This window comes from Melopsittacus undulatus, chromosome 4 (genome assembly GCF_012275295.1).
Source record: "Melopsittacus undulatus isolate bMelUnd1 chromosome 4, bMelUnd1.mat.Z, whole genome shotgun sequence".
NCBI lineage: Eukaryota > Metazoa > Chordata > Aves > Psittaciformes > Psittaculidae > Melopsittacus > Melopsittacus undulatus.
Window position 1 is genome coordinate 70,094,333 of NC_047530.1, and position 21,647 is coordinate 70,115,979.

At 38.9% G+C, this 21,647-nt stretch overlaps 1 protein-coding gene across 3 annotated transcripts in view; it reads left to right on the forward strand.

Annotated features, from left to right (window-relative positions):
• The window catches only part of PCDH15 (protocadherin related 15), a 353,847-nt gene that overhangs the window by 159,878 nt on the left and 172,322 nt on the right, over positions 1-21,647 (forward strand). For all 3 annotated transcript variants that reach the window (XM_013130209.3, XM_013130207.2, XM_013130208.2), the window contains exons 11-14: positions 2,708-2,842; positions 3,956-4,105; positions 12,751-12,944; positions 19,145-19,277. In XM_013130209.3, coding sequence (XP_012985663.2) covers positions 2,708-2,842; positions 3,956-4,105; positions 12,751-12,944; positions 19,145-19,277 — 612 coding nt within the window. The remainder of the gene's footprint in view (positions 1-2,707; positions 2,843-3,955; positions 4,106-12,750; positions 12,945-19,144; positions 19,278-21,647) is intronic.

Below are 21,647 nucleotides of genomic sequence, written 5' to 3' on the forward strand. Positions count from 1 at the left end.
ATTATGACACTTAGTGCATGTTAGTGTTAGCTCCAGTGTTTATGCCTGCTATACTGTAGGGATTGGCTAACTTTCTAGTGGTCTGTTTTCCTTTTTTAATTATGTAGGAATGATAATAATAATGAAATCATAGAATAGTTTGAGTTAGAAAGGACTTTCAGAGGTCATCCAGTCCCACCCACTTGCAAAGAGCAGGGACATCTTCAACTTGATCAGGTTGCCCAGAACCACATCCAGCCTGGCCTTGAATGTCTCTGGGGATGGCACATCTACCACCTCTCAGAGCAATCTGTTCCAGTATTTTACCATCCTTATTGTAAAGAATTTTTTTCCTCATGTAACAGTTAACCTTCTAGAAGCATTTTGGATTCAGGTTAAGGAAATGTTCAGAGAAGAACGAAATGCTAGTTTTTGGAGAATTTATTGAATTCGGCTATTTCTGATTGCACTATGTCCCCTACCAGAGGCAGGTTTTGTAGAATTGTATTGGAAAATAGCTGGTAAAAATACTTTTCAAGTTATGCCTTGTGCAGCCACTGGATTTTCTGTTATGTTTTATTCATGGTACTAGTCCTCTGATTCCTCATCTTCACATTATTTTAGTCAGATCAAAACAGTTTTTATAGGGCTTGTCTCCCAGCCTTTTGTCTTTTGCCCAGTCACATTTGCATTCCTCATTTGTAACCTCACCTCATATAACAGAAAGAAACTAAATAGCTAATGACAGAGTAACACATGAAGTCAGGTTAAATTAACCAGATATTACGGGTTAGCAGGGCACAGAAAGGTTGGTTGGAATGCTGTAGGCAATAAAAGGTAATGTAGCTTATTTAAAAATTTAACTGCAATGTAATGTGACCCTTGTAGTCTAATTAGTTTAATAACTCAATAGCATCTTTAAAGAAGTGGGGAAAGATGTTGAGATTTTTCATCCTGGTCACAATTCATATTTCTGTCATATCAACAATGCAGACATCTCAGAAAAGTGAGGTTGGGGCTTTTCAGAACTACCAGGCCATACAGAACTTAAACCGTCTTTTTTTGCCTACTCTGTGCTGTATCCAGCAGAATACAGGGTATTCCTGGTAGGAAGTCCATTTTGCAGCTTTATATCACTCTGGTAAGTTTTCATTGGAAGAAACTGGCTTGAAGTTCTGGACTTTAATTAATCTGCTCTGTTTTCTGTAAATACAGTAATAACTTCTGATTCTGTCCATTCTTTGTTAGCTGAAATTCCATTTGCCCACAAATTAATCTCAGGGTTTTTTTTTTTTCCCTGGGAAACGTTTCATTCTTCTTCCCCATACTCTTATAATCTGCCAACCATGGTAGGAGAGAGAATAGAAATGGAAGGATGAGTTCCTGAGTGGTTGCTCAGGATATCTCACAAAGCATTACCCATTCTTTATGTTGTCACATTGTTTTCACGCAGCATTAGAACTGCAGCACCACTTTTGGTGCTTACCAAAGCATGTACAACACTTTTGTGACTTGAAATCCAGACTTGAAATCTATGTTCCCAGCAGGCCACCTAGAGAAGGCATGAGTAGAAAATTTACAATGCCTTGATTTGTTTTTCGTTTGGTTCTTTGGGTTATTTTTTCCTCCTTACTTTAACATAGAATCATAGAATAGTTAGAGTTGGAAAGAATCTTAAGATCATCTAGTTCCAACCCCCCTGCCATGGGCAGGGACACCTCACACTAAACCATATCACCCAAGGCTTCATCCAACCTGGCCTTGAACACTGACACGGATGGAGCATTCACTACCTCCCTGGGCAACCCATTCCAGTACCTCACCTCCCTAACAGTAAAGAATTTCTTCCTTATATCCAATCTAAACCTCTGCTGTTTAAGTTCGAACCCATTACCCCTTGTCCTATCACTACAGTCCCTAATGAATAGTCCCTCTCCAGCATCCCTGTAGACCCCCTTCAGATACTGGAAGGCTGCTATGAGGTCTCCATGCAGCCTTCTTTTCTCCAGGATGAACAGCCCCAACTTCCTCAGCCTATCTTCATACAGGAGGTGCTCCAGTCCCCTGATCATCCTCATGGCCCTCCTCTGGACTTCTTCCAACAGCTCCATGTCCTTTTTATGTTGAGGACACCAGAATTGCACACAATATTTTAGGTGAGGTCTCACGAGAGCAGAGTAGAGAGACAGGATCACCTCCTTCAACCTGCTGGTCACGCTCCTTTTGATGCAGCCCAGGATATGGTTGGCTTTCTGGGCTATGAGCACACACTGAAGCCGGCTCATGCTCATTTTCTCATTGACCAACACCCCCAAGTCCTTCACCAGAGGGCTGCTCTGAATCTCTTCTCTGTCCAACCTGTAGCTGTGCCTGGGATTGCTCCAACCCAGGTGTAGCACCTTGCACTTGTCATGGTTAAACTTCATAAGGTTGGCATCAGCCCACTTCACAAGTGTGCCAAGGTCCCTCTGGATGGCATTCCTTCCCTCCAGTGTATCAACCAAGCCACACAGCTTGGTGTCATCAGCAAACATGCTGAGGGCGCACTCAATCCCACTGTCCGTGTTTGAAGAGTTTTTAACAGTTTTGTAGATTCAGTTCATGATGTTATTTGTACTTTCTGCTTATATAAATTTCAACTAAAATAAGCACTTTCACTGAGTAATTGGAAACTTAATGATATACATGAATTTATAATAAAATGTTCTTTTTTTAATATTATTTCAAGACCAAGGATCCCCAGGTTCATCTCTTTCTGAATGATTACAATACGTTTTTCACTGTGACTCAGAGTGGCATTACTCGCTACCTCACCTTGCTGCAGCCTGTTGACAGAGAAGTCCAGCAACTTTACACCTTCTCGGTAAGCTAAATGCATTTCAAGGCACATTGGGTGTTGTTCAGAGCACGTGTTGAAAAATCATTAGTTATATCATCATTGTAGATAATTAAAATGTCACAGAAGAATCAAAACAGTGAAGAATGAGCAGCAGCAATACCAGGGACCTGGCGAGTTGATAACTGTGGTAGTGTTCTCCTCCAAAATGCAAGTGTTTGGTTTGATACTAACATTCTAGATCCACCTACTAGCATCATCTCCATGGTTCCATTTTTGTACACTGCTCCTCAACACCCTTCCATGACAGTCTGACTGTTCTCCTTTGTACCTGGCATGGTCTTTGAGGCTACCTTTGCCTTTTCTTCTCTTGGCCCTTGAGCTAGGAAGGTGTGACACCTTTCCATTTTATTTTAGTACAAAAATAGAAGAAGCAGGCTAACAGAAAACACAACCAGCAGCCTTAAAAAAAAAAGAAAAAGAAAAAAAAAATTAAATGGACTTAATACTCCCTCAGGCATTTGCTGTGCTCTCAGTAAGCATTTTAACAGCCTTAAGATAATTTGCAAATGTGCTATAAGGAAGCCCCTTTCCTCTCCCGGGGTTCCCAGTTAAGGCATTTTCTGTCCGTTTAGCATTTGAAAGGAGAGCTCAGATTTCCTCTGAGAAGTAATAAGGCCTTCAGTTCTTTTAAGTCCCACCTTAAAATACTGTCTCTGAGGTTTAATATATGCATAGCAGCTCCTGTGTGTGGCCATGGCCAGGTGGGAATTGCAGTGTTAGACAGGTTTGTGAGTTGTTGTGGCCTTGAGGATGTTCATCACAGCTGTGGCCAGCCTTTGCCCTTCCAGCAATGGACCGCAGCATGGATTCTGGTCCTAACCCTGTGAAACAGTTAATTCACTCTCGTTGCTCTTGCTAATCTGACAAAGTATGTTTTAAAGACATTGTTTTGCTTTTTCCCAAAGTCTTGCACACTGCAGGCTCAAGCTTAGCTGATGCCTCCTGTAATTGAAGACAAAAATGAAAAATGAAGTGCTGACTTCTAGTTATCATACTGTATTTTTGCATAGTTGAAATTATATTAAGAGCACACCATTAAATTATGTTCCTGTTCTGCTTTATTTTTTTACCCTGAAGATGACAGCTTCTGACGGTGTACAGGAGAGTATCCCAGTGACTGTCAATATCCTGGTGATTGATGCAAATGATAATTCTCCAACCTTCTCCAATATATCATACAATGTCAAGATTTATACAGATATGAGCCCTGGGGAAGGCGTTATAAAGGTAATTTCAGGTCTTTTTATTAGCTTTAACTCACTTGTTGTAGCAGTAGATTGTGGTCTTAGTTCAAATTGGAAATACATTGAAAACAGCTAGAAATGAAGTTTATCTCCATCTACTTTGTTACTTACATACCTATTAAAAGTTGCTAAATACTGAATTATAGTCCTGTTCAGGCTGTTCATCTGAAGTTTCACAAAACCTCTTCATCTGAAAAATCTCAAAAGTGCTCTCCAGTGTTAGCAGGATATTGAAATAAAGTATTTTGGAAGCACAGTTGAACAGTTCAGTAGAACATAACCAGAATGTTTTACCATGTCACAAAACTGTTTGGTTTTTACAGAAGCCTAAGTCGGTTGGTTGTATAGCAAAGGAGCAGTGAAAAATGTGTTGAACACATTTTGTTGAACACATTTTTCAGAGGCCCAGAGAGAGAAACAGTTTTAATTAAAGTCTGCAAGCACTGATTTATATCACAGACTGGAAGTGAATCTGGTTGCACTGGAATAATTTGAAAAAGGCTTTCTTGGGTTGTAACTCTTATAAGATCTCAGCCATGCTCCTGAGGGCTTCTAGACTAGATGAATGAGAAGACAAGATGCTGTTACAGGAGGTTAGCATTCAAGGATGGTAAAAGACAGTGGGAGTACTGGGGGGGAAAAAACACCCTCATCAGCTGACTTATATAATAAAGTATAATTTTCTGTAATATAATTAGGTGTATAAGATTTGACATCAGGAGCTGTATTTCTGATATCTCATAAAACTCATATCTCCCTATGTAAACATGTGGATTTTGCAAGTACAATTCATTTACTTGGTATTTAAAGTACAGAGATACGTACAGTGCTGAATTTTTTTTTTTATCCTGAAACATAAGCACTCTAGTTCAAAAATAAGTCATTAGGATTGTCACATGGCCTTTGTTAAACAAAGGCAAATGAGGTGCTATGGGTTTAAAGTATTTGAGTATCCAAATGTTTTTTCCTCTTGAAGGTACATCTGCCAGAAAACAAGGCAAAAGATACTACTAGATGAGATTGTAATGTGTAAAAAGTTGGCCTTAAAGATGCTATGAGCTGCCTGTGTTGTGTTTATGATACTTAGGATAAAGTAGAGCAGCTACAATGCTTTTCTAAAACAGCTGCAGTGTTAAAGTATATCTGTGTGCAAAGGGAATGTGCACACTTCCTGGTGTTTCAACTGCAAGTATTTTCAGACCCTGAAGGCATGCAAAGAACAAAATTATGAATTCCTTAGTAAGTGTTCCTTCTGGGAAAAAGCAAGGTGGCTGCTCTTCAAGGCCACCTGGAGTAGCCTTTGTCACCTTAGCTTAGTGGAGACACAAATTATTTTGTGAGCAGGCATGGTCTGAGATACCATTATATGCAGCAGTTACCTTCTGCATTCCTGCACTGATGCTGAGTGACTGCTTGTCATCATAAAAACCATCAGACAGATCAATGAAATTATGCAGATTAGAAACATTGCAAGGATGAAAAATTGTAAGGGCAGAAATGGGAAGAAGAAAAGTCTAGATGCAAATATCATCAGAGCATTTTAACTTAGCTAATGCCTGAAGTAGGTCTGGAACAGGTACCTTCTAGAATAACATTGTGAAGATGGAAATGAGTAGAGGAAGCTGGACCTTAATTTTGCCTTTGCTAAAAATTAATATTCTCTCGGAAAACATGAGAGTTCTGAGAGGGTGTTTTTTCCCTCCTCCACACATGTATCTGTACGTGTCTGGTCAGCATGTGGTTACTTTCAGAATATACAAGTTTATAATGTCGTCAGAGACAGAGAGTAGAAAATTCTGTCTGTTTTAGAAGAGGGGTTGTTTTCAACTAATCTTACATCACAAGATGATCTGATTTTGTAAACTGACAGAAAAAACTAAGAGTCATCTTAAGATTTTTGCGTACTGTGATAATGACGGTTATACTGATTTTTAGGCTGTTGGAGTATTTGGGATGTTGCTTACCTTGTTATCTTGCCTGGGCTGCAGGCACCAAGTCTTTCATTCAGTGTTACAGGAGTATGAGAAATGGGATTTGGATTGTGGAGTTATGAGTAGCCACCATTCTGTGGTGCCACAAGTACCCATGGGTTTCCTTAGGCCAGGAAGGTGGGTATGTGCTGCCTGATCACTGTTTGCTTCAGTTTTATAAATAAGTATCTTCTCAAATGGAAAATATTTTTTCCCCTTCTTAACTGCTAATACAGTGACTCTGAGGATAAATTTAGCTTGCTCTCTGTATGTGGAACAAATTAATCTTGTACCCCTACCTCATAATTTGTTTAAGAATCATTTGAGATTCTCTGGGGTGAGCTGACAATCAGCTCTGAAAGTTCCCAGAGGGAAATGCACAGGTCAGATATGATTGGTCTGTAAAAAACTTTCTGTAATCAGAAAAAGTAAGCTAGAAGAAAGAATACTGACCTCAGTTAATCTGTACAATCTCATAGTCATATACATGTAAGCAGTGACTTGCAGTTTCGACTCAGACCTGTTTTCAGAGATGATCAAGAAAGTATTTCTTTTATGAAGCATGTAATCTTTCTAAAAACAAAAATGCAAGTTTCTGGTTTAACAATGTAAGTGCTCTCACACAGTTGCCACTTTGCTTTAATTATCCTGAGGGTAGTAAGGGATCCTGATTTTTAATTTTTTTGCTGAGTGCAGTGGCATGAATATCTGCAAATACCCAGTGTATATGTACTTTTTGTCCCATTTTGTGGTAAATTTTGTTGATTTTACTGCTTAAAAAAAAAGCTTAAAAGTCCAATTTTTTTCCACTAGGTGGTTAGAGCAAGGTATTTCCCTCTTTTCACTGTTGCCTTTCAGTGAGCAAAACAGTGGAAACTGACTTGTGTGCTACTGAGTGGCACTGGTTTCATCTGGGAGCCTGGTGGTGGCTAATCTATCTTTGGCCTTACAGTTTATGTGTTAGCTGTAGCTTTTCATGGCTTGTGTATTTTTCACAAACCTCCTGGTTATCATGATAACCACAATGAGCTTGTTGGCTTTGTAGGACTGATGTCCCTCTATTTTCTGAGGATACAGTGTGCAGCATGAAATACCTGCTTCCTGACTTCTTGAGCAGGCCCTAATTGCAGTACCATTGAGGTGCTGAAAACAACTGCTTTGGGAAGTTCTTATTTCAGTTGCCTGCTCTGAGTACTTGTAAGATTGAGGCCTTGGCTGAGGAGAGTATTTTCTCAATTAAGTTTAAATGTCTGTATACTGTCTCTTTCAGCTTGAGAATTACTTTCCTGATTTTTCCTTCTGCTTTTATAAGTATTTTATTGTGCCCCCAAAGAAAGAAAATAAATGACTGACATATATGCAATTTAAAACAGTTAAATGTGTGGTAAATAATAATTACCACAAGATAGACTGATGAATATTAAAGCTATTAAAGTACTCAATTCAATCTTCTTTATATTATTAGTATAATTTTTCTGTCCTGATTTCCACTTTCCTATTAATATTTTCTTCATGCAATTCAGGTATTTGAACTTGTTGCACATTGATGGTTGGAGTATGCAGCAATACTGCAAAATATTTCACATAAGTAATTTAAATCCATTCTGGTTTTGTATATGTTCCCTTTACAGAATAACTTGTGAACTAGACTTAAAAGGTATATGCTGTTCTCTGCTTTAATTTTATGAAAAAAAAATAACCTATTTTAATTTATCTATGTATCTTAATTTCTACCTAATTTCCTGTATGACTATAACTGATGTTTGAGGGCTCTCTTATATGAACAATTAAATAACTACATGATTAAAAATGGAAAATAAGCTATGCAGTGGATTAGTGCATTACCTGTTCATTCACCTTCTGCGAGCTGAAACAATTCTGCCTAAGATGACCAGTGCAAGTTAACTTGGAGGTCCTGCCCCAGATCTTGGTTACAAAGAGCATTCAATTTCCCACTTCACAGCATAGACAACCATTGTGCTGGAGGTCAGAAATGAAAGCAAAAAGATAAAAGATAGTAAAACTGCAGGCAGTAAAGTTTCTGCCCCTTTGTCTTGCTTGCAGTTAGAATTAGTCTTGAGCAGGAGCAGTACTTTAAATTGTACACAGGAAAAATTTTATTTAGAGCCATTAAATTAGTGCCTCCTCTGGGACTGATGTTGCTGTTACCTCAAATGTGACTTCTCAGTGCTGGGTCACTTTCTCTCTTTTAAACAATTTTTTTTTCATTCCCTGCCTTGTGCACAGGTAACTGAAGCCATCCTTGCATATGGACACATACTAAATTATGTATTAGGGACATGTTTGGGTATTTGCAGCCTGGCATATGCTTATACAGCTTTTAAACATATGCTGATACAGCTGCATACAACTCTTAAACATGCATCTTGCTGTAAAACCACAGAACAATTTAGAGGAAATTTTGTAATAGTCATTTGCAAACCAAACTTAATGTTTTATTTATATGGTTATTTGCAACGCTTTGCCTTCAGTCCATCACCATATTAATTTCCATCTACAAAGTAAACATTATTAGCAGAAACAGAGAACAAAACTGGCTTAGGTTTGCATTTCTCAATAAATATACCTAAATACAAGCAAAAGTAACGGGCAAAGACCTAATATCTGAAGAAGATATTGAAGTGTTTTGACCTGCTCTTGGTGTAATGTTTTGTTGGCTCAAGTTCAGGAATATTTTCATCGCCATCCTGTTTGCTCCTCACACATAGGAACTCATTACTGCTTTTCCTAGCACAACTAATAGCTGGACTGTACTGCTGAGCCATAGAAGGATGAGGAGGGCTGCTACCTAACTTCTGGCAGCCCAGTGTTTTTCACTGGTGTGCTGCTCTGGAGAGCAGCTATACTGTTTCCTCAACACTGTTATACAACATAAATGCATACTGAATGTGCTCTGGAGCCTTGCACTCAGTTGACTGTAGCACTCGTTTTGATGACAGCTGTTGAGAGGTGAACTGCCATGACTCATGGTTTCTGCAGAATTCACTTTAGGTCAGTACAAGTCATACCAACATTGTTGAACATTTAATTCCTTGAAAAATGCAGGGCTATTGGAAAGGTTAGTAATCTCTTTATCTGTACAGGGTAAGCTCACTTGAAGTGTTGCTGTGGAAATGTTGCAGGTCAAATAGCAAAGCCCAGTTTTTTCCAAGTATAAAGTGAGTTTGAACAGAGCTTATACAGTGACAAAGAGTGTGGCATTGTAAGCTGTCGAGCATCATTATAAGTCCTTTTTTCCTTCCAAGAAAGCCACTTCTTGCTGCAGAAGAATATACACCTATTTTGCAAAACTTTCAGTACATTGAACCATAGAATCAACTAGGTTGTAAAAGACTTTTAATATCAAGTCCAACCTTTTCCCCAGGACTGCCATGGCCACCAGTAAACCATGTCACTGAGGTCCTCATCTACACAGTTTTTGAATACTTCCATGGACAGTGATTCCACCACTGCCCTGAGCAGCCTGTTCCAACACCTGACTACCCCTCTGTTAGGAAACTTTTCACAATATCCAATCTAAATCTCCCCTGGTGCAGCCTGAGATGATTTTATCTTGTCGTATCACTTGCTACTTGGGAAAAGAGACCAGGCACCTTCTCATTCCTTCCTCCTTTCAGGTGGTTGTAGAGAGGCATAAGGTCCCCGTGAGCCTTCTCTTCTCCAGACTAAACAACCCCAGTTCCTTCAGCCGTTCCTCCTAAGACTTGTGTTCTAAGCCCTTCACCAGCTTTGTTGCCCTTCTCTGGACCTGCTCCAGCAGTTCAATCTCTCTCTTGTAAAGAGGTGCCCAGAACTGAATGCAGTGTTTCTTAGGAAAGTAAAATAAATCTTGTTTTGTGTTTCTTTCCATATATTTTAGACCGTATTTCTCAAATCTTGTTAGCTATGAAGCTCTATGATTCTGAGACAGCTGGAGATGGAATTTATAGACTCATATATTATGGCAGCTGTTAAACTTTAAATCTATTTGATTCTGGTTTTGAGTCCTGTTATTGCCCCCAAAACATTATTCAAGTAACTTTTCAGGTATTTGTTATTTGTAATTTTAATTAACCTGATTAATCTATATACTTGTGTAGTCAATTAATTCCCTTTTTCATGTTATCACAGTAAAAACTGGCCTTGTTCCAAATCTTGTCATTAAATACTTAGGACCATGTATTTTGTGTAAAGCCTTTATTTATCTTTTTGTGTGTGTTACTTTTGAAGTTCAGGAGAGAAGGTTATTACCACACTTTTCTTAACTCTGTCATTTAGTTTGATAGTTACTTTTTGTGAGGGTAATGAATACATCTGGTTGTGTATAGAAATGATAGAAAGAGCAATTAAAGAAACTGGGTTTGAGAGGGGTTTAAGTTCTAAACCCTATGAGGGTGCAGAAAATCTGAGTTTCGGTGTGTTCAAATGGGCCATTGCAGGTTAATATATTGATATATATTGATAGATCAAGACATCACATAGGTGGAATGCAAAGCATGTTCCAAAAGTGTAGTCTTCATAGAATTACTTTTTTAGAATTTCAAAATACAGGATGAGGTGGATATGTTCTCAAAAAAAGAGCAAGTTTTGGTTTCTGCTCTTCCAGATTTCAATGAGTTCTTCTACCTCTTTGCAATGCAATGTGACTTTGGGAGTGTCACAGGGATGAGAAAAAGGTGTCTAGCAGGCAAACATTTATCCTGCTGTGTTTGCTAGTCCTGGCTGAGATAATGTCTGTTGATCCTGCTTTTAGCTTTGTAGTTGTTGCTAGCATTCTCTGTCAGTGTGTGTTATGCTTAAATCCTGAACTTGCAATACTCTATGCAATACAGCCCACCAACATGAGTGTGTCAAGAAAGCCAAAGCAGACAGGCCAGCAGAGACCTTGCAAGAAGCTACAAGTCTATTATTTTTTTCATACTCACTTTAGGAGCCCTGCAGGGAATCATTCCTTGGCTGGGGTTTCTTACTGGTTTTATATCCCAGGGGGCTCTGCTGCTGTACCTCCTGGTGCCCTTTGCCATTTCCCACCTCAGACTTCCTTAGTTGCAGCTGAGAGCAGCAGCACCCCATTGTGCCATTGTTCACTGTCATTTCAGCTCCTCTGCTCTTGGTACCAGGCAGCTGGGTGCACAGGCAGTGCTGCCACTGCCTGCTGCATCTGTTGCCTCCTAGATGTTCAAGTACTACTCATAGCACTTTTATTATCCTATGTGCTGTTTGAGGTGTAATGTATAATTACACAAAATGAAGAGCTAACTGAGAAATCAGAGTGCGTATAAGCCAAATAACCTCTATGAGAAGAAGAAATTCACCTTAGAAAATCCAGAGGTACTGGCATAGTTCAGTGGTACTTTGGTCTCTAAGCCCTAAATGTAACAAAATGCCATGTTGTTTCTTTGTTTTCTGAACATGGTGATAATTAAGATACAATTTTAATTGTAGTAATACAGGTCAAGTGATAGGCACTGTGAGCAGTTTGTTGTGTGATTATAGATTGCATATAGAATAATCCGTGTTATTCTATATATGTATAAGTGAAGACGAGAGGTGAAAAGATTCAGCTAGGACATGGGACTGTAAACCAGCATGACTGAGGCATGAATGTATATTTCCAATTGTCACAGCAGAGATTTGATTTGAAATCTCAGATTTCTAGTTACTTGCTTTATGGCACGTCATTCAGAGTCATTGCTACTTGGCAGTTGGCTAAAAGCAAGCAAATATGATCACTGAGCCATATTTTCTGTCTGTATGTGTAAATATTTATTTTACCATGGCACCCTACAGAAGTGGGATAAACCCATTACCTTTCCCAGGGCAGAATAAGAACCCACTCTTTTAATTATGTTTATCATTGTAATATGGGTCTAAAATATTAGGCCTTAGATTTTTCTCATGCTTAGAATCAAAATTATACACTTACATAAAAGAAACACTATAAGCAAGAGTAGTCACAGTCCTGGTTGAGAGACTGTGTAGGGATTCCACAAGCACAGCCTTTCGGGTAGGCAGTGTCATATTCCCATGTCAAAAGAGCCTTGCACGTCTATGATGTGCATGGTTGTGCTTCCTAGGTGCGTACCCATATGACAAAGCTGCTGTTTCCCTTCCACTTGGCTTCCTTTATGGTACATGTACAGATGAGTGGTACAGACATTGTTATCCAGTCCTACACACTTAGGGCTTGTAATATAAGCCCTAGATGTTAGAATTTCCTGCAGAAAGAAGACTGACAGTTTGAAGAGTGTAGAGAGGGGTGAGAACTTTCAATATTTAAATACAATCCTCTTGTTATATTGTCAACACAATAACTATCTTCTTCCCTCCCCCTCTTCCCCCTTTATAGGAAGTCTTACGAGTTTAAATCCACAGAGAATAAGTTTGGTCTTACTTAGCTTTCATAATTCATATCTTTCTTAAAATAATTTGCTCATAATTTTACGTAAGCAGTTTTTCTCTGCTTCATGATGTTTTTAAACCTATTATCCTTTATTTAAATTGTATCCTTGTCATACAGTAGTTAGAAATTACTGCACATGTTACAGATGTTCAAGTTTCCCCTCTATTTCCTTTACCCCTACTGGGTTGCCATATGAAAACCTATTAAACTACAACACTGAAACATGCATGCTGACATTCTGGTTTTGAATTGCAGCTCACCGCTGTAGATGCAGACGAGGGACCCAATGGACAAATAGTGTATGAAATTTTGGCTGGGGATCAGGGAGACTTCATCATCAATGACCGAACAGGCCTTATCACCATTGCTCCAGGAGTTGTATTGTCAGTGGGGAAGTCCTATGCTCTCACTGTAAAAGCATCTGATAGTGCTCCTCCTGCACAGAGAAGGTAATTCATCTTATAATGAAACTAACATTTTAATCAGTGCTTAGCAGCGCGTAAGAAGTGTGGCACACACTTATGTCTATAAATCTGCACTGGAACATAATTCAATATGTTGTGTTTAATATAAGGATCACATTTTGGAAAAAAATCATATTAGAAGTCTTTCACTTTTTGTTCCTTATTTATATTTTCCTTATGGTATGCAGTTTTCATTATTTAATTTACTTGTAATGGTCTGTGTTTTTTAAGTTCACATGTTGTGCTGTCATTGTGCATGCCCATTTCTTAAAAGAAATTGAAGTGAAGGGATGTAAGGAAGAAAGCAAGTGAGAAGTGAGATGCTTTTTGTTCAGAATGCAGCTTGCTGTGATGCAGAAAGGATCCCAAACAGTCTGGTGCTGAGCAGGAGACCTTCTCTCCAGCTGTGGGGTGCACAAGGTCATCCAGACTTGGCATGCTGGGGACATACTCGACAAGCTGTCCCAGTGGTGAGCAGTGCCCCCACTAAGACTTAAATTTCCATCAGCAGAATTATTTCTGTTCACTACCACCTGATAAGGAAGAGCAGCCTCATAGCACATTTGGTATGGTTGGAATAGGATGCTCTTCTGTTCAAAAAAGATAAATATATTGAGTCCCACTTATCTCCTTTTGAGTTTGTTTTATGCATATGGCAATTGTGCACAAATGTAATTTTGTGAGGGTGGGATGAGAGCTGTGTGCATAAAAGCAGTTCTCATTTTCTTGGACTGGTGTTGATAATGTGGCAACCCCATTGGCCAAAGAGGATGACAGTAGTTTCCAGAACTTAAAATCTCAAACAATCTTTTTTCTTCAAATGGAGAATGCAAAAAAGAAAGATAATATAAAAGCATCTTTTCTTTCAGGACCTGCTGCTTCTATCATGTCTCCAATAAAGCAGCTCATACTGTTGTGTTCATATTTTATAATTATGTTTTCCAATCACTGAAGTATTCAGATTGTCAGATGGTTCACAAAACTAATACCTGATAACCCAGTCTTCTGGCTGAATTTACTTCTCCTTCCCCTCTTGCTTGCCTTCTTGATAAGCTATCTCTTAGGGTAACTGATAGCAGTCTGTTAGTAGTGCTGAGGAGAAGATTGTGGATTATTATGTACTTGCTTTTGTATAGAACTAACATAGTTCTAAAGTGGAGGACAAAAATCAATAATGCCACTTCAGAGAGCTTCAGAATCCAGCAGTGTGGCCCCAGCAACCGTAGCCCATACAATACAGCTTTGATTGCTATCAGCTCCCTTTATGTTTGAGAAATCTTTATATTGTCTAAAAATACATGCTTCTGATGATGTATGTTGGGAGCATGTACTTCCTCATCTGAAAATGTCTTTACTGCAGTAATCTTCAAAAGTGGAAAAGCTCTCCTCTCTTGTCGTTTCTGCTTTTCTCCACTTCTATGGGATTCCAAGTAATTTGCTTCATAACTTTCAATATGTGTTCAAAAAAACACTTCATCTGTGCAGTATTTCCATAGCTTGGATGAGTGGCCCTAGGTTCAGTCTGGCCTTGACCTGAGCTGTGTTTGTGGCCCAGAGCTGTTCTTTATGCCTGTGAAGGTTAAAAAAGCAGGGAGGAAAGAGGTGGGAAGGACACTGGAACTTCAGCAAGGTGCTGTGGAGCAAAAATGTGGACAACCAGACTTACTAGCTGGTAAAGAATATTTGGATAAAAAGATTTTGCTGCCTTCTTAGTGTTCTTTCTGTAAGGCTGGAAAACCAGAAATGAGCTGGTGGTGCTTGAAGCAGGCTCTTGTCATTTTACACAAAGTCAGGAAGAGATCATGTGAGCTACAGCTCTGAGATCCTTAAAACTGTTGGTTTATATCTCCTTAGTTCCTTCCTTCTGGCTGTGAGGTGGTTAGCATCTTGCATTTGGGGTTATATGAAATTCTTGCTGCTTCTAATGCAAAGTTGTCACATTATGTTAAGTGATTCACCTTCCTGGAGGCAGTAACCAGTATTTGAGACTTCTAGGAATGGGCTTGGTCTAGCTAGCCATTATGCATCTGAGCAGGCAGGAAGGTAAAATAAGAATTTGGATGTAATTTGAAATATTAAGGATTTTTTTTCCCAAATTTGGATTCTGATGCAGGACATACCAAGCTAACTGTAGACAATGTGTTAACTGGCTGGGTTTGAATTTATCACCTTGCTTATGCATGAAGCAAATCCAGACTACTAAACCTGGCTAGGAAATGTAGCTCTGTAGCCTTTGTGCACATAAATTTAAATTGCAATGCATTCTGTGTAGTTTTTTTGCATGATATGGCTCATTAAATTCTTGGCTGTTGACTGTGCACAAGATATTTTTTTGAGTATTCTTAAAGTTTCTATCTATAGCAAACACCATTAATTTGAGTTATTAATGTACATTTAAATACACTTAAGTACTTTAAGTATGTTTAAGTTTAGGTTTTAGAACTGAAGGTATAGTTAAGCATATAGTGATTATTAGTTTCTGTTCTTGAAATAAATGAGAATAGTTCTAAAATCCATTTCAATTCAGACCTAAACCTTTTCACTGTTGACCTCAGATTCCTATACAATGGAAGCATATCAGCGGTAACAGTCGTCTGCTAGACCAAGTCCAATCTAGAAACTACCCAATTACGAAATTCTTATTCCGCATAGTGGAAAAGCGCTTCTTTTTGACTTACATAGAGAGATATTGTTTGTCCAAAGATATATTAATCTACATGTATATAAATATATTCATTATATGTTAAATAATATAGTTGTATGTGGAAATCACACAGAGTTAAAGGGGAGACATGGATGCAATCTCAGTGGTTTGTTGACCATGTGTTCCTTGCATTACCATTTAGCTGGTGTAGAATAAAAGCCATATTTCCATGCTTATAGGAGGTTGTGAGCACTGCTTAATTCCTGAGCTCTGTTCTGTGCTCAGGGTATTATCTGGTCCCTGCAGTGTTAAAACACCAACTGAAGCTGTAGCTGCTTTCCTTTCCCATGCCAAAGTAGGTTTTGCCAGCTACCTAAATGGGCTGTATATAACACACACAAAATGATTGGCCTAAAATTGCAAAGTGCTAATAAAAAAAGGGTTGGAAATTAAAAAGTAGCCATTTAATATTATAGTGCTTTTAGTCTGCAGATTACTAGCGCTTTGCTTTGTGATTTAATCTTAACGATTTGGAAAAAAATTGCTTCCCTTGTGGTGAACAGAAACCTTTTTCTTTTCATTTTAGAGCTTGGTAAACAATATATCAGCTTGTGTATTATTAAGATATAGCAGGAAAAGGAAAAAATATGTGCAGAACAATGTATTTTATTAAATACTTATCAGTGGAAGAAAAATGAACACTAGACTGCAACTATTTGGATCTGTATATCATACACAGACAGCAGCTATACCATGAAAATATGCAGCGCCAGTGCTTAAGTGATATTTTGTCTGTGAATTTATTGCGTCTGTTGTTGAGCATTTGATGATGGTATTTTGTTTACGCCGAGGATGTAAGCGTGGAACGTCATTAAGATTAGTGGAATATGAAGGAGTATTTTAAAACAGACAAGAAGACAGGTAACAGGCTGTAGTTCATAAGGAGGTAATTTACACAGAATGATTGGCTTTAGTTGTAATTGTCTTCTCCTGATTACACTGGTTTTGTTTATATTCACTCAGTCAGTAAACTGCAAATTTAGCTTCTTAAACACCAAAGGATATGATAGATAGGAAGGCTCAGTCATTCACTAATGCATTTCAATGCAAGTTATACATTTGTTTGAAGTTTGATGAAACCAAATAAGGACCTGGGTATTATGTAAGTCCTAAGTGATAAGATCCTCATCTCCTATATTTGTAGATGGGTGACAATCCTGCACTTGCCCCCAAAACACTTGGCTGTGCCACGGTAGCTTCCACAGTATCTCTTGCATGGGAAGCTCAGGATTGCCCTGGACAAGCTGGTAGCTATAGCAGTTCAATGTTTAAGGTTCCTTAGAGTCAACTTGTATATATTGTTAATCTATAAGTGGTCGGTTGACCTTGGCCAGCTGCTCTCTCACTTTCCCTCCTCAAAAGGATAGGGAGAAAATAAAGTGAGAAAGTTTGTGGGTTGAGATAAAGACAAGGGAGGTCATTTTACCAGTTACCATCACAGGAAAAATAAACTTGAATTCAGGAAAATTAATTTAACTTTTTGCCAGTCAAAAGGGATGAAATGGTGAGAAATAAAGGCAAAAGATACAGCAGCAGCTTTCACAAACTCCCCTTTTTTTCCCCAGCCTCATTCGTTCATTCCCAACTGATCTACCTCTGAGCAGCACAGTCAGTAGTGGTTACAGTCTGTTCATACATGCCCTCTGCTGCTCCTTCCTCCCCAAATCTTTCTCTGGCCTGCTAAGGTGTCCCCATGGGCTGCAAGGGAGTCTCTTCACTGCTGCCTGAAGCACCTCCTCCTCTCCTCCTTGGTGTTCACAGGGCTGTTTCTCACACTTTTTTTTTTCTCCCATTTGATGTGTTTTCCCTTTCTTAAATCTGTTTCCCCAGAGTCACTGCTGTCAGGGCTGAGAGGTGTTGAAATGGCTGAAACCAGCCATGGCCACCCTAGGGAGCCCCAGCTGGCCAAAATGCCTGGCTGAGCTGTTAAAGATGGAGTGTCCCAGGCTGAGTTTAATCCCTGCCTTGTGGGTTGCATGTGTGGATATGCCCCTAGGGAAGCAGCTACTTCTACAGCAGTTATGTGTGGGTGGGATTTGTCTTTTTGGACAGCGGTGTTGATGTATTTTTATCTGAGTGTGGTCACACTGCATGACACAGCCCCTAAAATGTAGCTGTCTATCATGGTGTTGTAGAAGTGATGGCCTGTGCATCTCTAATCAGTGGGATAGAGCTATAAAACCCACTGGCAAAGGGCAGTGGGAAGCATCTGTAACACAGTGGTGACCGTGCTTGGTCAGAATCCTGTACAGCTAACAAAAATAACCATCAATGATGTGTCATTTTCATAATAATTAATTCTGTCATTTACCACAGAAGATATCTGGTAAATTCTGGAGGAGCCTCTAAAAATGCACTGTTTGCTAGCTGCGCAAGAAGCACCTCATTGTGTGTTCATGCTTTTGTTTTCTCTCTTCCCTCCCCTCCTTTACACCCTTTCCCTACTCACACCTCCACCCCCTAAAAAGAAAAAAAAGGGGGACAAAATCTGGGACAAATCCCTTTGTTCTTGAAGCAGTGTCTTTCCTGAAGCCCTAAAGCCTGAGATTTACCAGTTTTGTCAAAGGGCAATCTGTGCCTGTGTTATATTTGCTCTCCTCAGGATTTTGTTTTGGGGCAGAGGTACTGTTTAACATACAGGAGAGAAAACAGATGGGATAAATGAGCAAAGATTCAGGATAAAGGTCCCTTTAAGCTAGATTTTAAATGTTTTTCAATGTCAGGGAGACTTTTGTCTCCCTTTCTGTGTTTGGAGCAGATGAATAGCAAGTATGCCAACAGCATGGTCTTCGCAGGGTGTGTACTGAGTGTCTGTTCGCAGAAGAGACTTCAACTTGCACTTGTAAACTGGAATGCTGCTTGCAGTATATTTGGTTTAGGGGTTCAGTGCAGTGGAAGAGTTTGCAAGGCTTTCTCGTAGTTTCCTGTACTGCCATGACTCACTAGATTGAAGTGGGTTAGATTTTATTTGTGTGAACCTCGGTATTGATGTAGCCTATTAGAGTTGTGTCTTCTCCCAGCATTATCCTTTCTATCAATATTTTCTTTTCCTTCTCTTTCAAAGAAAGGTAGCAAACTGAACAATTGCAGGGGTGCCCCCAGGGGCGGCTATTGTGCATGGCAGGCAGTTACCATCTCAGAATTTGTCATGCTCTTCTAGAGGACACAATATCACCAGGGGGATTATGATTCTTCTTTGTATGTGGAGTGTGCACTGAAATCTTGCTGCTTTGAGTTTTTTCAAATACTAGGGCTACTTTTGAAGTAATCATTTAGCTTTTCTTCTGTTAATGTGGCATCCTGCTTTATTTTTGATGCAGAATGAAAAATACATTCTAAAGCTTTTAAAGGAGCAAGGGGAGATTTTTAGAGCCAGAGAACACACAACGGATAAAATACAACATTGTTGTTTGCCTTGTGTTTGTTGACTTATTGATTTTGACTGACTTTGGTTTCTTTTTTTTTAATTCTTACATTTCAGGAGCTCTATTACTACTGTTTACATTGAGGTCCTTCCACCTAACAACCAGAGCCCTCCCCGCTTTCCCCAGCTGATGTACAGCCTTGAAGTCAGTGAGGCCATGAGAACTGGAGCCATTTTGTTAAACCTGCAGGTAGAGATGTTTCCCTGTAAGCCTTTACCACATTCCTTCTGTTTGTACCAGTGCCAGAAGACAGGTCTTGCATACATGGGGAAAGGACAGTTTCTAAGTATTGAAAATTATTTAGCTGTAATAAATAACCTCTTTTACATGGATCATATAGGAAAAGTGCTTGCTTGGATATTTGTGTGTGTTCTTTTTTTGTGTTAAATGTGCCTGGAAGGGTACTGTAGGCTGCATATGGGACTGAAGTACATAGGAAAATATATTCCATGAATGGTTAAAACATGAAAGGCCCATGATTTCATATGTTAAAATCTCTATATGTACGTTTGCCAGCAAACCAGAGGAGCTTAGAACCTCCCACACCTAATTCACATGGAATTTCAACAAGATTCTTGGCATTCAGCCTTCTTTAGCCTGTTGTCTTTGAAAAGCATCTGAAGATATTTACTCCCCTTGGTGTATGTAACAACTGCTGTTAACAGGCAAAGCAAAGGTGTCTGTACAACTGACCACACAATATAGCTCTGCTAGTGGAAGCAGTGAAAGCACGTTAGTCCAGTATTGCTTTTTAAATAATGCTACATTGACATAGTTTGCAGGCCTACTTACTTCTCTGCGTGGTGTTGCATGATTAACTTACCAGCTTTCTGCTAGCTTATTTACTGTTTCCTAAGCTTTTGCTGCATTGCATTCTGTCCACATGCCTGGAAAGCCAGCTGTGCAAAATAGGTAGATGAATTACAACTCTTTAGATGTTTGGGGAGAGGGATCAGATTGATCAGGAAAGGGATTATTGTCAAATAGTTATGGCCTCAAGTCTAAAACAAACTCAGTACAGCATGCTCTCCTGAGCATGGTTCCTGTAAACATAGAGTTATTCAAACTTCACACAAAGCCATTCAAAGGTGGAAGACTGGAAATACCTGACTGGAGATAGCTGAGCTAAACAGAAACCATACAGAGCAAAGTCTTATCTGCCTTAAGTCAATGTAGCTCTATTGAAACATGTTGAACTTGGTTGAATTTAGGTTAATTTACAACAGCTGGAGCATATGGCTCTGTGTTTTGCATATTCAGTAAATGCACAGAAAAAAAATAATTGAAACCAAAGCGTGTCAAATAAAGGAACTCTAATCGAGTCACTGATGCAGGTGAATGGGTAAATTTCTATTAAAATTGTTTGATGATGAAAGATTAATATTATTATGGATGGTTAAACTGATACAGTCACCTGTGCTGAGGGAGGATGACTCATTTAGTTCAGTGCTGAAAATTAACTTATGTTATATCTTTAATGCCTGCAGTGAGTTCAGAATTGGAGCCATGCTGTTCAGAAGCCTTTTTCTCACTTGGTTTTAGAAACCCCAAAGAGTAATGCAAGCCAGGAGCATGCTGAGAAGCAGAAACACTTATGTTTACTTGATAGGTGCTGGAATCTATGGCTGAAAGCCTAAGTGGTCTTTGGAGGCAGAAAAACTATTAGTAGGTTTCAGTATTTAGGGATTTTATGCAATTTAAATGTTGTGAATTTGGCAAAGAAAGTGAACCCCATTGTTGAAATAATCTGCTTTAAGGTTTTGCTAAACCCCAAGCATTTTACCCAGATTTTGTTTTCCTTTTCAAATGATCCTTGGTATGTTATGCTGACTAAAAGACAGCCCATACCAGGCAGGGCAGGGGAGATGCAAAATGGTCATAACAGCCACTATCCTTGTAGCCCTGTCACTAGTAAGTGTTTTAGCGATGCAGCAGTGGGTTTGTCTTGCTGTATGACCCAGATCCCCAGAAATGACGATTTACTGTGTTTGGGAAAGTGTGAGATGCATTAGTTAGTTTTAAGAGCTGTGGAAATGCATAGAAAATGTTATCTTTTACTTATTGCAACATAAATTTATCTTGTATTACCAATGTGCTATGAATGATTGAATTCAGGTAGACAATTTCTGTTTATGAAAAATACTTAATTGTTAAATCACTAAGGTGCATGGTTTCATCTCAGGGGACTGGCAAAGACTGTATCTCTTGTAGGGCTGGTGGTCCTGAACCTGAAATATGGATGCATTGTCTTTATTGTGCAAGTTCATCTGCCTCATTCTGCATTAATACACCAATCACTATTAAAGAACTTTAAGTAGAGTAGATTTCTGTCTTCACTTTTCTTTTTTTTTATTCTCTGTGTAATAAGGAACATTTAAAAAATCAGAAACTGAGTATTTTAATCTTACTAACTCTTGTGCTGTCTTTTCCAGGCAAACAGAAAGTTAGCATTAGTCATATTGGGGTTGTGTTCCATAGGTACTATGGAATATTAACAGCCATCAAATATTTAACAAGTGTTTTCATGTGTAAACTTTCACATTGACTTTTTCTTTCATG